This window comes from Panulirus ornatus, chromosome 46 (genome assembly GCF_036320965.1).
Source record: "Panulirus ornatus isolate Po-2019 chromosome 46, ASM3632096v1, whole genome shotgun sequence".
NCBI classification, from domain to species: domain Eukaryota; kingdom Metazoa; phylum Arthropoda; class Malacostraca; order Decapoda; family Palinuridae; genus Panulirus; species Panulirus ornatus.
Window position 1 is genome coordinate 29736498 of NC_092269.1, and position 22855 is coordinate 29759352.

Genomic DNA, 22855 nt, shown 5'->3' on the forward strand with positions numbered 1-22855 from the left:
ATATATATATATATATATATATATATATATATATATATATATATATATACCTTGTTATGAAAAAAGGAGGAACATTTAGTGATGATTTACAAGAAAGGATATATAGAAAATGGGCTGAACACTCGGGTAGGTCACCATTAACCCTCTCTTCGTAATTTGCCCCACGTCCCAACCTCCTCCAATTTACGTTTAGAATACCGAAAATCTAATGCTGGAACGAGTTGCCCTTACAGGCCGTAGAAGTAATCCCTCAACGAAGTAATCCCTCAACAAAGTAATCCCAACGAAGTAATCCCTCTACGAGGTAATCCCTCACAAAGTAATCCCTCGATGAAATAATCCCTCAACAAAGTAATCCCTCAACGAAGTAATCTCCCAACGAAGTAATCCCTAACAGAGTAATCCCAAACAAAGATTTACCCCAAGATTAATCCAGGAGGAGGCGAGCGCCCTACGGGAGACAGAGGTAAGTAATCCATGAATGAGAGTGATCCCCGAGGCGCCCCTGGAAGCAGGCGTCCTGGAGCCCTTAAGAGCGGCTTAGAACTTACCCGTGCAGCTCCTGACGCGGCCCCAGGCAGGTGCTGGAGCCCGGCACGGCCTCCCAGAGGGAAGACTTAGGCTGACTGTTTCCACTCCCAACCTTTTTGGTTAATTATTTTGGCTTGCCTGAAAGGCTGAGTGGGGGAAGGGTGTGGGTGTGTGGGGGGGGGGAGTGCGAGGTCCTCAAGTGTAAGTGAGGAGGGAAGAGAGAGTCGTCTAAGTAAAGAAGGTTGTGTGTAAAGTGAGAAGGTCTATTACAGGAAGGAAAGGTTATGAGTGGGAAAAGAGGAGTTAAGTTCAAAAGCCTCGTCTTCGCCTCAGTATTAACGTCTCCAGAAACATGGGAGTTCTAGAGGAATATCTGCCGGTACAAGGGAGGATATGGGAGTGCGTGGTGGTGGTACGTGGGAGGAGCCAGGTAATAGAGGACCTGAAGGTCTGATGATGAAGTTGTTCTGACGGAGAAGTGCATGGAAGTTGGTAGTGGTGGTATGTGGGAGATGCCAGGTAACAGAAGACTTGAAGGTCTGATGGTGAAGTTGTCTGACGAAGTACAAGAGAGTACACGCAAAAGGCAAAGAACAGAAGACCTGATGGTCTATAACGAGGTTATCTGCTGGTGGACAGTATATGGGAAGGACAGATAACAGAAGACCTGATGGTCCGTGACGAGGTTATCTGCTGAAGGACAGTATATGGGAAGGACATGTAACAGAAGACCTGATGGTCTATGGCGAGCTTATCTGCTCAAGGAGAGTATATGGGAAGGACAGATAATAGAGGACCTCATGGTCCGTGACGGGGTGATCTGCTGGTAGACAGACCATTGGAGGGACAGACAATAAGAGACCTAATGGTTTATGATGATATTATCTGCTGGAGGACAGTAACGGTATCCCAGACTCGTAGTCTATGTAGGTGGGCGCGGGAGTATGAAGCCAGAATCTGTGACGTGAAAGGTTAGGGTTCCCTGTGGGTCTGGTGGATGGCTTGGGACGGAGAGAGAGAGAGAGAGAGAGAGAGAGAGAGAGAGAGAGAGAGAGAGAGAGAGAGAGAGAGAGAGAGAGAGAGAGAGAGAGAGAGAGAGAGAGAGAGAGAGAGAGAAAGGCACTGAGGGAGCAAAGGGGAAAGCTTATGAAGGAATACAGAAGTGAGAGCACTCCATCCCCTCAGACCATCAGAACAAAGACAATTCTTAGACAAAAATAATCAAACATTTTATCCATTTTTTTTTTTACTCAAAGAAAATTTTTTTGGTGAAATGTCGAATCTTCTGATGTTTTTCGAGATATAATCTGGCCATGAAAATTCCAAGATCAAGTTGAGATTTAAGAGTGATGACCAGGATGAAGGAAACTTTCCCTTGTGGTTAAGATGGGAAGAAAGAAAGAAAGAAAGAAAGAAAGAAAAAAGAAAGAAAGAAAGAAAGACGAAGAAGAAGAAAGAATTTCCTGTGGGTGAAAGATCTGGCGTCCACAAAAGAACTCATCAAGAGACATAATTATCATTAAAAAAAGAAATTTTTTCTTCTCATTACTAATCTAAATCATCTTTTGTGCCGCATGCGATAAAAATAATGCGATTCCCTTTTGACAACGAAATGTGCGACACATGTGAAAAAAATAACTCCATGGCTTAATTGTCTTCCAAATGACCTTCATGGTGAGTTAGAGCTTATGTCTGAGGAGCGAGTCTTTAGCCTGTGTGGTGCCTGACAGTGATTGGCCCTTGTGTTGAGGTACAGTGATTGGTCATTGTGTTGCTGGACTGGCCCTTGTGTTGCCGGGAGAGACAGAAATTTGATTATGTAGGAGGGGAGGAGGAGGAGGAGGACGGGGAGGGAGAGGAGGAGGAGGGGAGGAGAAAAAAAAGAAGAAGAAGAGGAGAAGTAGGAAGAGGGACACGAAGGAAAGAGAGGAAGAAAAGAAGGAGGAAGAGAAGAAGAAAAGAAGGAAGAAAGAGAAGATAGCGTATATGTAAACAGAATAGAGATAAGATGGCTGTAACCAGAGACGTATCAGTAATGACAATGGTGAGATGATGTCTGAAATGGTCTGTATTTAGAGCTAAAGATATGACAATAATATCAATCAAGCAGGCTAACCCAGTCCCTCAGCAGCCACCACAATACCCAATACTGGTAAAATGTGAACTGAAGTAAGAGAAATATGATCGATAATTCTCATAATATTACGTATGCCTCTCTCAATCATATCTAGGAAATTGGACTGAGAACGTGACTCACCCTCATAATTCGTACACTAAAATGAGGAATGCTATGTATACAACTCTCAGAGAAATAAAATGAGGAAGAATATGTATACATATATATACATATATATACAACTGTCAGAGAAATGAAATGAGGAAGAATATATATACATATATATATACATATATATACAACTGTCAGAGAAATGAAATGAGGAAGAATATATATACATATATATACATATGTATACAACTCTCAGAGAAATAAAATGAGGAATGATATATACTTATACATATATATATATATATATATATATATATATATATATATATATATATATATATATATATATATATATATATATATATATATATATATATATATATATATACGACTCTCAGAGAAAGCTGGTTTATATATATATAAACTCGTCTATAATCCCCACGTTCTGATTATACTATAAGAGGAGGGAGGGTAGAGATTATCCACATTTTCTATAATTATAGACCGCTTATTTAGGAAACATCTGGTCAGGAATTCCATCATGAATCTTTTAGTCTGACTTTCTCTTGATAAGGCATGACCTCGGAGCCATCAGGGACGATGCAGTGACGTGTGTATGTGATGGACGGACGGGAAGGGCGGTGGCGGTGGAAGAGGCGGTGGTGGTGGGAGAGGCGGCGGTGGGAGAGGCGGCGGTGGGTGTGAGATGTCGTCGTGAGAGGTGAAGGAAAAAAAAAGGGTCTGAGGAGGACTTCTACAGGAGGAAAAAAAAAAAGAGAGAGAATATTGCCCAGGTATGTGTGTGGAAGAGAGAGAGAGAGAGAGAGAGAGAGAGAGAGAGAGAGAGAGAGAGAGAGAGAGAGAGAGAGAGAGAGAGAGAGAGAGAGAGAGAGAGAGAGAGAGAGAGAGAGAGAGAGTCTCCTCCTCAGCCATCAACAGGAGGGCAAGACCCTCTCCAGTGTTCATGGTGTGAAGGCCCTCACGTGCTCCAGTCCCCAGCCCCGTCGACTCTTAAGTGACCAGAGACCTGGAATTCCCTTTTGACCTGAGTTTCACTTTGACCTAAACTCGACCTTAAAGTCCATCTAATTATCCCTTGTCGCTGAACCAGTATGAAATCTGAATTCCCCTCCGTCAAAATTACCTAAAACCTAAATTTTCCTTAAAAGCATGAATTTCCCCTGAACCTAAACTTGTTCAAAATAAACTTTTCCCCCTAGTTGGGATATTTTTTTTTTTTTTGAGGGGCATGGCTTAAAATGTTCTTGAAAATTTGCCATCAATTTTAGCATTTACAAGATGTGAATATCTGCCGGTCTTGTTTCTCCAAGCTTGGGATCCCCTCGAAACCCTTTAGAAATAATCTTTGACCAGAAAATGTAGAAAGACAAAGAACTTTGTTATTAATTACATTTCTCTGGGGCGTCCAATTTCCCCTAATGCTGGGGGAGGAGCGCTTAGGATGAGAGTGAACACTGTTAAGGGTAATGGTGATGGTGGTGGTGTTGGAGAGAGTTTTGTGATGGTGATGGATGATGATGTTGTTGACTGATGATTGGTGGTAGAAGTGGGGTGTGTTGGTGAAGGTTGGAGACAGTGATGGTGGGTGTGGGTGAGGGTTAGAGACAGTGGTGGTGTGTGTGGGTGAGGGTTAGAGACAGTGGTGGTGGGTGTTGGTGAGGGTTGGAGACAGTGGTGGTGTGTGTGGGTGAGGGTTGGAGACAGTGGTGGTGTGTGTGGGTGAAGGTTGGAGACAGGGCTAATGTGTGTGTTGGTTAAGGTTAGAGACAGTGGTGGTGTGTGGATGAGGGTTAGAGACAGTGGTGGTGTGTGTTGGTGAGGGTTGGAGACAGTGCTAATGTGTGTGTTGGTGAAGGTTGGAGACAGAGGTGGTGTGTGTGTTAGTGAAGGTTGGAGACAGAGGTGGTGTGTGTGTTAGTGAAGGTTGGAGACAGTGATGGTGTGTGTGTTGGTGAAGGTTGGAGACAGTGATGGTGTGTGTTGGTGAAGGTTGGAGACAGTCGTGGTGTGTGTGTTGGTGAAGGTTGGAGACAGTGATGGTGTGTGTGTTGGTGAAGGTTGGAGACAGAGGTGGTGTGTGTGTTGGTGAAGGTTGGAGACAGTCGTGGTGTGTGTGTTGGTGAAGGCTGGTGGTTTGACGATGGTGGTGATATAATCAAGAGAAAACTCGTGTTGGTGATGATGGAGTGTTGGGGATAATCGTGATGGTTGGTGAGGATGATGTATTATGCACATATATATCGAGAGAGAGATACACAACAGCTGTGTCTCTTCATCTCACACAGACGAGACACGCGATGTCGTGTCGTAAGCGCACAGCACCGAGATGTCTCACTCTCATGGGCACAGGAGAGTACAGGAGGAGAGAAAGAGAGAGAGAGAGAGAGAGAGAGAGAGAGAGAGAGAGAGAGAGAGAGAGAGAGAGAGAGAGAGAGAGAGAGAGAGAGAGAGAGATCAAATGGAGATCCTTCTATCCAGTGACCCCAAGATGATCTCTGTCCCTCTAAGCTTCAATATGGACCTGGGATTTTTAATGGCCCCCTCAATATCTCTCTCTCCTTTTTTTTTTATCGTCATTCTAACTTTTTTTTAAAAAAATTTGATGCTTTTGTTTTGGCTCTGTCGGTTCAATAAGGGCCCCCATTAGGACACCTCTCTCTCTCTCTCTCTCTCTCCCTCTCTCCACCATGACACAGGCCCCCTGGCGAGTATTGCTGTCGTTTAATTAGCTTTGGCCTGCACACCTGGGCACTTATGGCTCATGTGGAGCGGTACTGATGTTTCTCATTGATTAAACTATAATGATCTGGCGGGAGGGAGGATGGGTGGCACCGGTGGCCTGCTGAACTGTTGCTGGCAGCAACTGGTCCTTGGTTGGTGAAAAGGTCAAATTTCTTTTTTTTTTTTCTCGTCTTCAATCAGGATGACTGAAGTTTCTTTGTACCTGGTTGCAATATCCTCTTGCACTGCTTTCGTCTATTGTAGTACAGTAAGGTGGTACTGTATGATCCATGCTGGTGGTGTAGGTGATGTATTGATGTAGTGGTAGTGTCGTAGAGGGTAGCGAATGACTTACTACAACTGTTGTAGTGATGTATTTGGCTTGCTGATGAACATTCAGGTTGGTGTGGCCATTCAGCAGGAGCTGAAGACAGACAGACAGACAGATAGATAGACAGACACACGCAAACAAATAGACAGACAAATAAACATGCAGACAGAAAAGCAGACAGAAAAACAGACAGACAGGCAGACACACACACGCACACACACACACACACACACACACACACACACACACACACACACACACACACACACACACACACACACACACATACAAACAAACAAACAAACAAATAGACAGACAAATAAACAGATAGACAGAGAGACAGACAGACAGAAAGAGTACTTGAGACTCGACTGTCATGAGGCAATGGACAGACAACACTCATGTCACACTAAGCTGTTTCTTCCTGTTGTAGGAACACCGTAGCATGACCTTGTCTTCATCTAGGGGTCGTGAGTAAGTCAGGATTGTCTTGTCGTCTTTTCATGGGGTGTCTGGACCCTATCCTTATGTCTTCCTAATAGAAGACTCTTCATCATCTTCCCCTGAGTTGACACATATGATTCGTTGTTGTGTTTTTAACGTATTTCAAAGGATGCTTGACGACTGAATTGCTCTGTTGCCTCTATATTATAAGTTTTTTTAAGTGATCAGTGTCTTCATATATCCTTCAACCTGTTGTCATGTGTGAATTAACTCTATACCTTACGTTCCTAGGTCATATTTGGGTTACGTTCTTTCAACCTTTTCGTAATAGTCACTGTGTTTCATGCTGTCAACCCTCCTTGTTGAATGCCACTATAGTCTCCCCACTGTAGAATGTCTTTATAGTCTCCCCAGTGTAGAGTGCTTCTGCATTCTCCCCCAAACGTCGAACGCCTTTATAATCTCCCCATTGGCGATTGCCTCTGTATATTCTCCCCAGTGTAGAATAGGCAGTGAATGTGTTGTCAATGGGTAGTGTGTGGGGAGCAAATGGGTAATGAATGGGTTAGAAATGGACAGTGAATAAAGAATGAGTGTGCAGTAAATATGCAGTAAATATGTAGCAAACAGGAGGTAAATGGGCAGTAAATATGTAGCAAACAGGAGGTAAATGGGCAGTAAATATGTGGCCAAACAGCTCATAAAAACAGGTCGGTTGATGGAGTTAGAAATAGGCATAAAATGTGCAATTAAGCAAAGCAAATTGGGAATGACAGACTAATAAATTGGTGGCAAATGAGAAGGAAATAGGTTTAAGTAATTGATGAATAGGCAGTAACTAAGAAGACTTGAAAGAAAATAGAATGTAGGTTATATGTAAATGGACAGTAAATAAGCACTGAATAATTAGATGATATTGATTGAATAGAAGGCGACTAAAAGGGGAGGGAGCGGGGGGCTGGAAATCCTCCCCTCTCGTTTTTTTTTTTTAATTTTCCAAAAGAAGGAACAGAGAATTGGGCCAGGTGAGGGTAGTCCCTCAAAGGCTCAGTCCTCTGTTCTTAACGCTACCTCGCTAATGCGGGAAATGGCGAATAGTTTGAAAGAAAAGAATTGATTGAATGAAAACCTAGTCCTCCCCTCCCGTTTTCTTTTTTCTTTTACTTTTCCAAAGAAGAGGAACAGAGAAGGGGGCCAAGGGAGGATATTCCCTCTAGGTCTCAGTCCTCTGTTCTTCACGCTACCCCGCTGACGCGGGAAATGGCGAATTTGTACGAAAAGAAAAAAGAAAAAGAAAAAGAAAAAATATATATATATATATATACATATATATATATATATATATATATATATATATATATATATATATATATATATATATATATATATATATATATATATATATATATATATATATATATATATGTATATATATGTATACACACACACACACACACACACACACACACACACACACACAATGTACTTAGAGGTGAATATGTAAATTAATTAACGGAAAAGTGCACTTAAAGGGGAATAATTATAATCCACGTACTTTATCGTGCATTCTGGCCGGCTAGAATCATATTTCACCTCTAACCCAACTGTTAATTAGTTTAATTAGCTCAGACCCGATAATGAAGCATTTTTTGGATTCGGATAATTACGACGGATTGGATCATACTCATGTGAGTAGCCGGGTATATGGGACAGGCTCAGCAATCTCTACTCGGGTTAAATTCGACCTTGAGAGATTATCATCTGATAAATGTTAAATTCTCCCTAATCATATGGTGATGTTATTTCCCTGTGTATTCAATAAAGTGCAATGTATATGGAATTTTTCGTAGATGTATATGATAACTGCCATTCGTATTTTCAAAGAGTTTCATGACTTGTTTTTATGTTTCTGTTACAGAAATCCCACCAGAACGCTCTTGTATGGGGTCCGAGGCTGCGCTCCACACAGGAGCAGGGAAGTGCTGGCCGCCTTTAGAGTGAGAAGTTCCTCAACAAGACTATACGCTTTTCTGTGGATGATACAGCTTTGGTGTATGTAACCACATGCAGGCTGAGTCCGGTAACACCATTCACTATCTTGCTCCAAAGATTTATTTATATCTATCATACTTAATCGCTATCTCCCGCTTTAGCAAGGTAGCGCAAGGAAAAAGACGAGGACTGGCCCAACCCATCCACATACATATGTATACACATAAACGCCCACACACGTACATATTCATACATATTTCAACTTATACATACATATACATATATACACATATACATATTCATACTTGCTGCATTCATCCATTCCGTCGCCACCCCGCCACACATGAAATAGCAAAGATATTCTTAATAACATTGTTTTTGTTAGCTAGTGTTAGATTCCCTTCTATAATATTATCATCAACCATACGTTTACATTGTTCCACTGTTTCTTCGGGGTGTTCGTTCGTTCCACTGTTCCTCTGTACCGTTCATTATTGGACTTATTTTAAATCACTTTCCCTTATTTATCTTCCTTCTATGACAAGTTATTTCGATTAGATTTATGAGACAACTTGATCCCACTAGCCATTCTTTGTCTCCTCTGTCTATGTCTTAATCTAGCTTAATTTTACCATCCTAACACTAATTGTTCTTCCCTATTCATTTTTTCCTTAATTACCGACTGTAGTGGCTTGACTTTCTCCCCTCCTAAGCTAATTACCAGTAACACTACTTGAGACTCATTTTGTAAATAAAACCCATGATTAAGAGATGTTCCCCTCGCTTGAGCCGTAGAGAGAGAGGGAGGGCATTGCTATCTCTTTTACAATGTTTAGATAGCCAAAATATACAGTTGCAATATTAATAGGGTTGTGCGAATTAAATTTGTAATAACTCAAGGGGTTGTAGGTATTGTGTGTGTGTGTGTGTGTGTGTGTGTGTGTGTGTGTGTGTGACTTTTACTCAAGGTTGTAAGCCTATGCAGGTGGAGTCCGGTATCACCATTTGTGTGCGCGTGCGTCATTCAAGATCGACGAAGGGGACCCATTAAATGACCCATGGCATCAGAGCGCTCGCTTCGCCGATGTCGGACCCTACCAGACCTGGTGTGTTGACATGCGCCCCGTTCGTGAGTTGAGCAGTCGGATTCCGGCGGATTCCCCTAAACAGCTTCGCCGACGTTCGCCAACGAGAGGACGCAGTCTAAAGAACCCGTAGAATACCTTACATCCGCTCGTATCCCTTACCTTATGAAACGAAAACCCGACTCGAATCCTCCTGGGATTTTCTCGCACCGCCGTCTACAGGGACATAATTAGATCATTTCTGGCCACTAGCGAGATCCTCCATACAAAAGTCAAAGGGTTTAATGAGCCCCTCTATTCTCAAGTCCATTCTTTCCTTTAATTAGTGGCTTAATTGTCTCTTGCAGAGCCTCGAAGCTGGGTGGAGCACCGCTTACAGAGAGGGGGATCAGAGTGTGTGTATCATGAAGGGCCATATTAAGCTCTTGGATTCTATCTTAATCTTGAGTTTATTTGCCCACAGTGTGCTGGGATGTGAGTCTCTATGGCAACGCGTGACGGATGATATCATAATGAAGGATGATATCATTGTGTTATCTGCTTGGTACAGGTGAGAGGATGATGTATCTATGTCAGTAGGATGATACTGTTGAAGGATGACATCTCAGTGTTAAACTCTAGTATGGTATCTTGATGTGAATCTCTAACATGATCCTGGTTGAAGGATGTTATCTTGATGTTAATGTCTGTATGATCCTGGTTGAAGGATGTTATCTTGATGTTAATGTCTGTATGATCCTGGTTGAAGGATGTTATCTTGATGTTAATGTCTGTATGATCCTGGTTGAAGGATGTTATCTTGATGTTAATGTCTGTAGGATGCTGGTTGAAGGATGTTATCTTGATGTTAATGTCTGTATGATCCTGGTTGAAGGATGTTATCTTGATGTTAATGTCTGTAAGATGCTGGTTGAAGGATGTTATCTTGATGTTAATGTCTGTATGATCCTGGTTGAAGGATGTTAACTTGATGTTAATGTCTGTATGATCCTGTATAATGTTGATAGATAACAAAGACACAATGATAACAGCATGACACTGGATGATATCGTAATGTTAATGTTGGTAATGTTTGAATTATGATATCGTAATGTTAATGCTAACATCTTGTTGATTGAAGGTATGACACTTTATGGTCAATTACACTGTGATGTTACAATCTCTAGCTAATTGGTATAATATTCCGAGATGTGGTTAATTACCTGTAGATGTTGAATTCATTGGCCAATAATCCTTTGTTACTCATCCATTGATATTACTCTATATGATTAATGACCCCACAACATAACATTATATGGTTAATCACAATTGACCTTATACAGTACGTACCCAGCTATTATATTTCTATAAGGTTAATCATGCAATGATATTACAGTGTATCGTTAATTACCCTATAATAACACAGTATATGGTTAATTACCCACTCTTATCATGGTTAATTACCTATTCTTATCATGGTTAATTACCCACTCTTATCATGGTTAATTACCCACTCTTATTATGGTTAATTACCAACTCCTATCATGGTTAATTACTCACTTTTATCATGGTTAATTACTTACTCTTATCATGGTTAATTACCACTCTTATTATGGTTGATTACCCACTCTTATTATGGTTGATTACCCACTCTTATTATGGTTAATTATCCACTCCTATTATGGTTAATTACTCACTCTTATAATACTATGTGTTTAATATTCAAATAATACTTAACTATATAGTTCATCATATGAGGTTAATAACATCTCTCTCTAGTTAATAGGGGATGATCTCTAACTACCATTAAACCCTCATTAAACCCTACAAATACTCTCCAACTCCCATTAAGCACCACACACACACACACACACACACACACACACACACACACACACACACACACAAACACACACACACACACACACACACACACACACACACACACACACACACACACACACACACACACACACACACACACACTCTAATATTCATTAAACCCACACAAAACCCAACACACACTCTCTCTATGTTCCATTAAATCCACATAGAACCCCACATACACACTATAACTTCAATCAAACCCACAAAAAACACATACACTCTCTAACTCCCATTAAACTTCATTAAAACCCCCACAATCATCCAAATTCCCCATTGAGCTAAAGTAAAACTTCAAAACACACTGTACAAGTCCTCATTAAACCCACAAACCAATCAACAGCACATATTCTAGAAACCTCTCTTACAATCACATAACTAAGCATCCACTCACCTCATAAACCCCATTACCACATAACAAGTCCCCATACACTTTATAAGACCCCATTAAACCCACATAACCAACCCCACACACACGCGTATAACCCTCCCATTAAACCCAAATATCCAACCCCACACATACGCGTATAACCCTCACATTAAACTCACTTAACCAACCCCACACACACGCTTATAACCCTCACATTAAACTCACTTAACCAACCCCACACACACGCGTATAACCCTCCCATTAAACCCAAATATCCAACCCCACACATACGCGTATAACCCTCACATTAAACTCACTTAACCAACCCCACACACACGCTTATAACCCTCACATTAAACTCACTTAACCAACCCCACACACACGCTTATAACCCTTGCATTAAACCCGCATAACCAACCCCACACACACGCGTATAACCCTCCCATTAGATCCACTTAACCAACCCCACACACATGCTTATAACCTCCCATTAAACCCATATAATCAACCCTCGTAAACTCTATAAACCCCCATCAAAATCAACCAAGCACCCCATACAAGTTCACAACCTCACCCACACACACACACCCTACAAACCCATATTAAACCTATTTGAGCAAACCTCAAGGAGCTGCAAACCCCTATTATACCCATTACAACAAACCTCACTGGGGTTCGATACTCACCGTGACGCCCTCGAACTTAACCTCAGATAAAGCTTTTGTGAAAAGCTCCTCCCACACTGGGTTGCGATAGCTGGGGGGGCAGAAGAAAAAGCTAATTATTTCTGTGGCCTTAGCTGAGGGCAAAGAGAAGCTAACTCTTCATCTGGGTTGCTGTAGCTGGGAACAGATAAAAGCTAGGTTTTGTTAGGGAAAAGCTAATTGTATCTTTGGCGTGGGTTGGCTGAAGAAATCAGCTATTTCTCTCGCTTGTGTTGGCTAGAGGAAGACAAAAGCTAATTGTTTCTCAAAGGTGTGTTAGCTGAGGCTAAAGAAAAGCTAACTATATACATAAAGAGGGGGGCGGGGGATGCTGTAGCTGATGGTAGAGGAAAGCTAATCACATCTCTGAGCTGTGATAGCTGAGGATACAGAAATGCTGTCTAAATGATCAGAGAAAAGCTAATTTGTCGATCTAGACAGAGATAGCTGAAGGCAGAGGGAAAGCTAACCATATATCAGAAAAGCTAAATGATTTTCTAAGCTATGTTAGATGAGAGTATACCAAAGATAAATGTTTCTTAGATTTAACATTATCACTGATAACATTATTCACCTCATACAACATGTATTCTGAATGAGATATTATTATTCACTTTATACAGCGTGTATTCTGAATGTATGCATTTTATACTTTTTATGATAATACTCAGAAAACAATTATTCATCATATTACACAACTATTCATTTTGACTTATTCACGGCCACTTGCAGCTGGAGATGAAGAGATACAGGGAGGGGAGGTTGTACATTCTACTTTATACATCGTGAATGACTTACATAATCTCTTCCTCGGGTTAGAAACGGGGTCAAGCTATGCCATATATCATTGGCTTTATACATTATTCATCTCTAGCGAAAGTCGTAATTAAGAAGGGGGGTTTGGGGGTGGGGGGGAGGGAGAAGAGACGGACATTGAACCGAGCAGTAGACACGTTATGCATTATTCATTCTGAGTCGTAGAGGCTGAGGTGTGTGTGTGTGTGTGAGAGAGAGAGAGAGAGAGAGAGAGAGAGAGAGAGAGAGAGAGAGAGAGAGAGAGAGAGAGAGAGAGAGAGAGGGTCATTGCATACCTCACTGCTGTTATTCACTCATTCATCATTTCTCCAGAGGCGTGGATGGCGAAAATAACGTCACCTTATGCATTGTTATACATTTCAAGCCACACAATGATTTCATTGCCTCTGCATATGGAATAATGTGATCTGGCGAGATAATGTAATCTAGATAATGTAATGTCGACATGTAATGGTAATTAAGCAGACTTATGTCATATAGATAAGGTGGTGTAATCTGAAGAGGAATTATGTAATCCAGATTGATTAGTGTAATCTAGATAAGAATATAATCTAGACAAATGTCTTCATCTAGGGAAATAATGTAATTCAGGCAAAACAAGGTAATCTAGACTTAGTAGATATTCATTGTAATTCAGGCAGAACAAGGTAATCTAGACTTAGTAGATAATCAATGTAATTCAAGTAATTTGGATAAAATTGTGTGATACAGACAAATAATGTAATCTATAAAAAATGAAGTAATCTGAGGGGAAAAATTGCATTATTCTCTTTTCATCTCTTTCATGGGAAAAAGGAATTAGTATCCAATTCCAATTCAGTGATTCCATTTTCCTCATTGGTCGTTGGACCTACTTCCAAACGGGAAGTTATTACCGTTATTCTACTGTTGTTATACTGTTGTATAATGCCTTATGTTATTGTAATGTATTACTGGTATACATTATTCATTTTGTACGTAATTACCATTTATACACGTCAGTCAGTTATACCTGTTTTCATAATTCATTTTCTTTAGGTTATTAACGAAAAAAAATGAATAATTCATTGGAAAGCTTATTAAACACATTAAACGTTATACATTATTCATCATACCCAGAGGAGGAGGGCTCATAGCGTTTACTTCTTCCCTCTTATTCCATTCATTATTCAGTGTATGGGTGTGTGTGTGTGTGTGTGTGTGTGTGTGTGTGTGTGTGTGTGTGTGTGTGTGTGTGTGTGTGTGTGTGTGTGTGTGTGTCTCATACCCACAACACACTCCTTACGTAACCTGGTTCATATTTGGCCATACCCTGCACGTGTAGGGAAGACCGAAGAACAAGAGTGTGGCCTTGGCCAGGCCTTAGCTTGGCCATTCCTATGTAAAGCTGTGGCCTTTAGCGGGAGGGAGCCAGGGTAAGGGCGTCTCGCCAGCCCAGATGGCCCTCTCCTTCACAAATTGCTAGATATATATACACAACAGGAAGAGCAGAGGTTTGAGAGGCACGAGAGAGAAGGAGGGAGCAAAGAGAAGGGTATACACACACACACACACACACACACACACACACACACACACACACACACACGTCCTCCTCACCTGAAGTCCCGGACTGTGATGTTCGTCTCGTTGAGCCGGTTCATATGGTGCAGCTTGTGGCCCACTGCTTGGATGGCCAGCGCCATGGCCCACACTCCGTCGTACGTGTAGCCGTGGAAGCGGGAGTACTCCGAGCGCCGTAAGCTGGTTGTAGTCGTGTTCGTACTCCGAGATGTTCTGTTGGGGGAAGGGAAGGAGAGGAGGAGAATGAGAGGGGCCAGTCAGAATGGGTGGGGGGGTATTACTGGAGAACAAAATAGGAGTCTTTCTGAGACAGTAAGTCGACGACGATGATGGTATGAGTTGTTTACCGTTTTGAATCTCGACTTACGGGTGATATGATCAATGCATCACTACTGCTCTTCCTTATACAGGACGATCTGAGACCCCGTGCATCAGCAGGACCTGAGCTGGATAAGATTCTCGACCATTGTTTTGACCTACGGCTGATAGGAACGATACCACTATTATTGTTCCTTCTCATAGGACGATCTGAGACGGCTGTGGTGTCAGAACATTTACTGGATAAGATAGAGGAGACCTTGTTTTGCACTAGGGCGGGTAGTAACAACACCGCTACTGTCCCTCCTCACCCAGGATGATCTGAGACACATGCAATCCCCAACACCTGTGCTGGATAAGACCGAGGACACTTCTACCAACCTTCCATTACTTGGTCAATGTGTAACTAACTTCACGCAACCCATTGGTAGAATAGGTCAAAAATAGGTCAAATGCTTGACCTCCTGCTATAGTTGAGGGAACATATTTCTAACCCAAGCTTCGAGAGAATAATGTTAAAAAAAACATGACCTGCAAGGGAGAACAAAATATTAACTCATGGGGTAAGATATGTCGACCTTAGGGAGATGGCTAGAGATACCTGCAAGTAAGATAACGTATGATAACACGACCTTACGATCATAATTTCGATTCCTTAATCATTTAAGATCATCTTAACAAATCTCACACACACACACACACACACACACACACACACACACACACACACACACACACACACACACACACACACACACACACACACACACACACACACACACACACACACACACACACACACACACACACACACACACACACACATATATATATATATATATATATATATATATATATATATATATATATATATATATATATATATATATATATATATATATATATATATATATATATATATATATATATGTATATATATATATATATATATATATATATATATATATATATATATATATATATATATATATATATATATACATATATATATATATATATATATATATATATATATATATATATATATATATATATATATATATATATATATATATATATATATATATATATATATATATATATATATATACATATATAATGATCACCAGCTGATTATCAACGCTTTGTCTCCCCCTCAGACACTGTCTCTTTCAATTATAATCATCTGGGCCAAAATTGCAATCTCGGGCGGTCGTTGTGGGTGGTGTAGTTGGTGGGAGGGAGGGTCCTGGGACAGGGGCCTGGCCCTCCTACAGGGGAATGGGGCGAGGGAGGAGAGGGAGAGGATACGGTGGGCGGTAAAGGAGATAGTCCTAAAGAGACGAGCCAAGCCTAAAATCCTCTGGTTCGGAGTGTGTGAGCAAGAAGGAGAGAGAGAGAGAGAGAGAGAGAGAGAGAGAGAGAGAGAGAGAGAGAGAGAGAGAGAGAGAGAGAGAGAGAGAGAGAGAGAGAGAGAGAGAGAGAGAGAGAGAGAGAGAGAGAGAGAGGGGGGGGGTTTTCTCTGGAAGGATATACCTCCGGGAAGTTCTTGGCTCAAGGGTCTGTGTGTGTGAGAGAGAGAGAGAGAGAGAGAGAGAGAGAGAGAGAGAGAGAGAGAGAGAGAGAGAGAGAGAGAGAGAGAGAGAGAGAGAGAGAGAGAGAGAGAGAGAGAATGTATACCTACCAACCCACGACGAATTGTCCCTGTGAGCAAAACATATGATCGACCGGTGATCGAGATACTTTGAAACACAAACACACTTTCGCCTCCGGGTTATAGTTCTTGTATATAGTTTCTATCACCATTTAGGCCCTTAGATACGGCAGTGTGACCCTGAATCACGACATTACGACCCTTGAGCACAACGGTACAACCCTTAAATGTGATGGCCTTTCCTAAAGGGTCAGGTGAAAGGAAATGCCATCAAGGGTCATTTTTTCGCAGTGTTAAGAGCTGTAACGTCGCACTTAGGGTCGTACCATCATACCCTCGGGTAGTACCATCGCATCAAGGGTCGTATCATCATACACAAGGGTCGTACCATCGTTCTCAAGGGCCAAGAAGCCTTTCCTAGCAGAATCATCCTGGAAAAACAACAAAGAGTGAAATCTAGTGTCATCATGGCATGCCGTAGGGTCGACAATTACCCCCTGGAGAGCTCAGACTTTCACATCTATTTGCCCGGTGATGTATTTTACTGGGATTCTGGCGGAACATAAGCGTATAATGGAACCTCCTTGTTGTGATGGGTTGGCGTGGGTGATGGTGAGCGATGGTATCATCGCCACAATGTCCCTGCAAACCCGATATCATCAATGTATTAAGCAGCTCCATCTATGAACCAACATGATGTCTGGCAAGCGTAACGGTGGGGTATTAGATATATCTTCGTCCGCGAGACATAATAGCATTATTACCTGTCAAGGGGGGAGGGAGGGGAGGAGAGGAAGGGAGGAAGAGGCACAGGGAAACCCATTAGACTCATTAGCATAATTAATGGGTGTCAGGAAGGTAGAGGGATGATAAACGTGTTCTTAGATGGAAAATCAATCACTTTCCCCGATGCAATCACCTGATTTACGTCACCATCTATGGCGGCGAGGAGGAAACACAAACAACATCTATTTATGAGTATCTATAACAAGAGACTACAATATACATATGATCCACTGCGCTTAAAGTGATACTCGATCATTTCCTCGGCAGCTGTGTTCGTCAAACAAAACCGAATCTTGATTGTAAATTCTTGACAGATAAATCTCCAAAGACTTCCCAGCTTGTAAACTCAAGGGATTCATGTGGACTAAACTGAGATGTCTCTTAGGTTAGAGAGTGATCTATTGATGCTCTGGGTTAGATGGTGTTGTTTCAAGGTGTGTTTGCCATTATATCGTCTAGTGTTAGATGATGGTGTTAGATGCGCATAGGTCTATGTCTTGTGTTAGATGATGGTGTTAGATGCGCATAGGTCTATGTCTTGTGTTAGATGATGGTGTTAGATGTGCATAGGTCTATGTCTTGTGTTAGATGATGGTGTTAGATGTGCATATATCTATGTCTTGTGTTAGATGATGGTGTTAGATGTGCATAGGTCTATGTCTTGTGTTAGACGATGGTGTTAGATGTGCATAGGTCTATCTCTTGTGTTAGATGGTGGTGTTAAAAGCATGTGGTCTGCTGTATGCTGTGTGCTGCTGCACATGATGTACGTTATATCTTTTATGCTGCAACGAATTTGATATCATATAGCCTTATCAATGTATCATACTGTATCCTGTGAATGATATATTGTATTCTGATGTGCACTTAGATAATGCATCAAACCCTTAATTCTGTATGATCTTGGACAAAAAAAATCTGTGTATGACAATTCGGTCACCCCTTGACTCTGGATTACATGCGACCTCCGAATGACCTCTGGACTCTGTATAAACTCTGAACTTTACACGACCTTTGACCTTGGAGGTGATCCAGGTCATAGCCTCAGGGGATGTATGTTATGGAGGGAAAGGGAAGCAGGTCCCCTGGGACCTCAGAGAATTTAGTGTTAGGCTGTCCAGGGCCAGACAGCCAATATATCTCTGGGGAGAGAGAGAGAGAGAGAGAGACAGAGAGAGAGAGAGAGAGAGAGAGAGAGAGAGAGAGAGAGAGAGAGAGAGAGAGAGAGAGAGAGAGAGAGAGGAGGATGAAGTAAGGATTAGACAGAGGTAGGAAATAACTAGTATTATAATAATAATAGTAACAGTAATGATAATAATAATAACAATAATAATGATAATGATAATGATAATGACAATAATAATAGTAATAATAATAATAATGATGATAAAAATAATAATAATGATAATGATGAGAGTAATAGTAATAAAAATAGTAATGATGATAATGATTACAATTATAATGATAAAAATAATAATAATAATAATAATAATAATAATAATAATAATAATAATAATAATAATGATAATAATAATAGTAATAATAATAATAATGATAATAATAATAATAATAATAATAATAATAATAATAATAATAATAATGATAATGATAATAATAATAAAAACAGTAGTATTAATGATAATGATAGTAATGATGATAATAATGATAATAGTGATAATGATAATAATGATAATAATAAAAATGATAATTGATAATGATAATAGAAATGATATTAATAGTAATGATAATAATAATAATGATAATAATAATGATAATGATAATAATGATAATAATAATAATAATGATAATAATGATAATAATAATAATAATAATAATAATAATAATAATAATAATAATAATAATAATAATAATAATAATAATAATAATAATAATAATAATAATAATAATAATAATAATAATAATAATAATGATAATAATGATAATAATAATAATAATGATAATAATAATAATAATAATAATAATAATAATAATAATAATAATAATAATGATAATAATAATAATAATAAAGAAGAGAAGAAGTATAACAACAACAACAACAACAACAACAACAACAACAACAACAGCAACAGCAACAGACAAACAGAGAGACAGACAACAAAAGAACAAAAGACATAAACAACAAAGGGTCAGTAAGAGTCTGACGCCATCTTGGGCGAGCGTAGACGGCAGGGTGCGACAAAATCCCGTACAAAGACGCAATAGCTAAGTCCCCCATCAGTTAAGAAAATATTATTTGTGGGGGTAACTTTACTAAATCAAACAGACTTTTATTCTTTTTCCCTCACGCGAATGCGACCTTCTTATCGCTATTTTCATAGATATCTCGGCGAAATTTGATATACATAGACAGCGTGCCAAACTGAACTTTACTTTAACCTCAAAATTTACGCAATCTCTAATAATATGATCTTATTTGATAATGAAAATAAGGTATTTTGCATATGGTGTTTTATATACGCGTCATTTCTTGGTAGGTCAGTTATCCACTACAGGTATTATACTCTGAGGGCAGGCAACCTGTTCCATGAAAAAGAAAAGTTTATATAAAAAGATCTGTAATCTGTTGAAAATTAAGTTAGAAATCTGTTTGTAATACTGTGAAAATTATGACATTTTTTTTTATTTATCAAACTGTCTATATATATATATATATATATATATATATATATATATATATATATATATATAGGGGACAAAGAATACTTCCCACGTATTCCCTGCGTGTCGTAAAAGGCGACTAAAAGGGGAGGGAGCGGGAGGCTGGAAATCCTCCCCTCTCGTTTTTTTTTTTTAATTTTCCAAAAGAAGGAACAGAGAATTGGGCCAGGTGAGGGTATTCCCTCAAAGGCCCAGTCCTCTGTTCTTAACGCTACCTCGCTAATGCGGGAAATGGCGAACAGTTTGAAAGAAAAGAAAAGTATATATATATATATATATATATATATATAATATATATATATATATATATATATATATATATATTATCCCTGGGGATAGGGGAGAAAGAATACTTCCCACGTATTCCCTGCGTGTCGTAGAAGGCGACTAAAAGGGGAGGGAGCGGGGGGCTGGAAATCCTCCCCGCTCGGTTTTTTTTTATTTTCCTAAAGAGGGAACAGAGAAGGGGGCCAGGTGAGGATATTCCCTCAAAGGTCTACTCCTCTGTTCTTAACGCTACCTCGCTAAAGCGGGAAATGGCGAATAGTATGAAAAAAAAAAGAAATATATATATATATATATATATATATATATATATATATATATATATATATATATATATATATATATATATATATATATATATATATATATATATATATATATATATATATATATTCAATAGAAAACCAACGGACAAATGGAACCTTGAGAGAAGTTACGAAGAATATTAGGTCAGAACGAAAAGGAAAGGAACAATTTTTGCGCATTAGAATATCTGAAATCTTAGATGAGATTGGTGTGAACTGCTCAACCAATAGGAATTGAGAGGATTCTTGGGTTTCCGGCTTCGACCAATAAGAATGCAGGATTCATGTTATCCGCTGCCGAGCCAATCGAAGAGGCTGTATGTTTGTTATTGTTTTTGTTTTTCTAGCGTGCATTGTATGTATCTTGGGTGTATAACAGCATCAACGTGGGTGGTGTACAATCTAATATATATATATATATATATATATATATATATATATATATATATATATATATATATATATATATATATATATATATATATATATATATATATATATATCTTTTTTTCCATATATATTCGCCATTTCCCACGTCACATTCCAAGGTCGTGTCAGGCCATACATAGGTCAGGTCACTTTCCGGTTCGCATCTCTGTGTCACATCACAGACTGACCCAGGTCATATCCTCAGATTGCAGCCTCGTGTGAAATCCCCAGGTCACATCACAGACTGACCCAGGTCATAATTCAGGCTACGTCCCCAAGTTGCATGACAATCCAGGTCATCCATCTCGACGCACAAACGAACCAATAACCGACCTAGAATGGCCTTGTTTACAACCATTAATTAGCCTAATTATTCACCCGGTATAGCGTGTTTTGTTGTCTATCGGCGCGTGTTTATCTATCGGAATAATGATTAGCTTCTAGAAAGCTATAGATGTGTCTTGGTGGCTTTAGCTGTGCCCTGGGAACCTTAGCTATGGCCTGGAAGGGTTTCAGCTCCACCTTTAGAACTCTAGCTGTGCGTTGGTAGGCCTTAGCTGTGCCCTGGATGACTTGAGCTGTACCCTGAGCTGCATTAGCTGTAGTTTGGTGGCCTCCAGCTGTGCCCTGGGGAGATACAGCTGGGTCCTGGAAATGTTTCTATGCCCTGTGGTGCTTTGTGTCAGGGAGGGCTCTAGATGTGTCCTGGGGTATCAGCTTTGTGTTGGGGAGCTACAGCTTTTTCCTGGAATTGTAGCTGTCCTGGTTTTATATATATATTTCTTATGATATGTACTATAGCTTTAGTCGTGACCTGAGAGATTAAGGTTTGTACCAGAGGGATTCAAGCTGTGCCCTGGAGGTAGTGATGGGTGTGGAGGAGCCTTTTGCTTTATCAACCAGTCTCCATCTGTAGTGATCGGTGCGGAGGAGCCTTCTGCTGCACTATCCTATCTTCATCTATAGTGGTGGCTGGGTAGGAGCCTTATACTTTACTATCCCGTCTCCATCTATAGTGGTGGCTGAGGAGGAGGAGCCTTCTGTCTTACTATCCCGTCCCCATTTATAGTGGTGGGTGGGGAGGAGGCTATATAGATTCACAATTTAGGATCCTATCACTGTCCTGATGAAGATGACCTCATCAAAGACCATTATATCCCTTATTATCTCTCCTTTCCATGTAGTCCCATGTCTCTCTACCGATATTGTCATTTCTATCGAATACCTATCTATCTATCGGCCCCAGTTTCTATCCACTTATAATTCTATCATTATATCTAACAATCAATTTACCTACTTACGTATCTATGTGCGTCTCTACCTAAAACGAAAATACATCAGTTTATCAATTTGTTTATTTATGTTCCTGAATGCTTATTTATCAATCTGCTCATATAGCTGTTCATCTTTCTATCTAGCTATCAATCATATGTCCTCCCAAATACCCACCTAGATAACAAATTGCCTAATCACCTGTCTATCTCTCTACCAATCAATCTGAATTACTCAACTCCCTATCTATCTATCTATCTATCTATCTATCTACCTATCTATCTATCTATCTATCTGTCTATCTATCCACTCAACTGCTTAATCGCCTATCAGCATGCCCTAGTCGTACTCACTTCTCTCTCTGTTCCATATCTCTCTTCACAGTCTGTCTATTAATCTATCAATCATCAGTTCAATTTCCCTTCTGTCTTCTGGTTTCTGTCTATCGGCAACGTCACCCCATCACCAGCCAGCAGATCG

The 22855-nt window shown here is 39.9% G+C and overlaps 1 protein-coding gene across 1 annotated transcript in view; it reads right to left on the reverse strand.

The window, feature by feature from the left end:
* GABA-B-R2 (gamma-aminobutyric acid type B receptor subunit 2) overlaps nt 1-22855 on the reverse strand; it is a 351207-nt gene that overhangs the window by 113725 nt on the left and 214627 nt on the right. Inside the window, 3 exon segments of the mRNA XM_071688897.1 lie at nt 12272-12341; nt 14684-14826; nt 14828-14860. Coding sequence (XP_071544998.1) covers nt 12272-12341; nt 14684-14826; nt 14828-14860 — 246 coding nt within the window.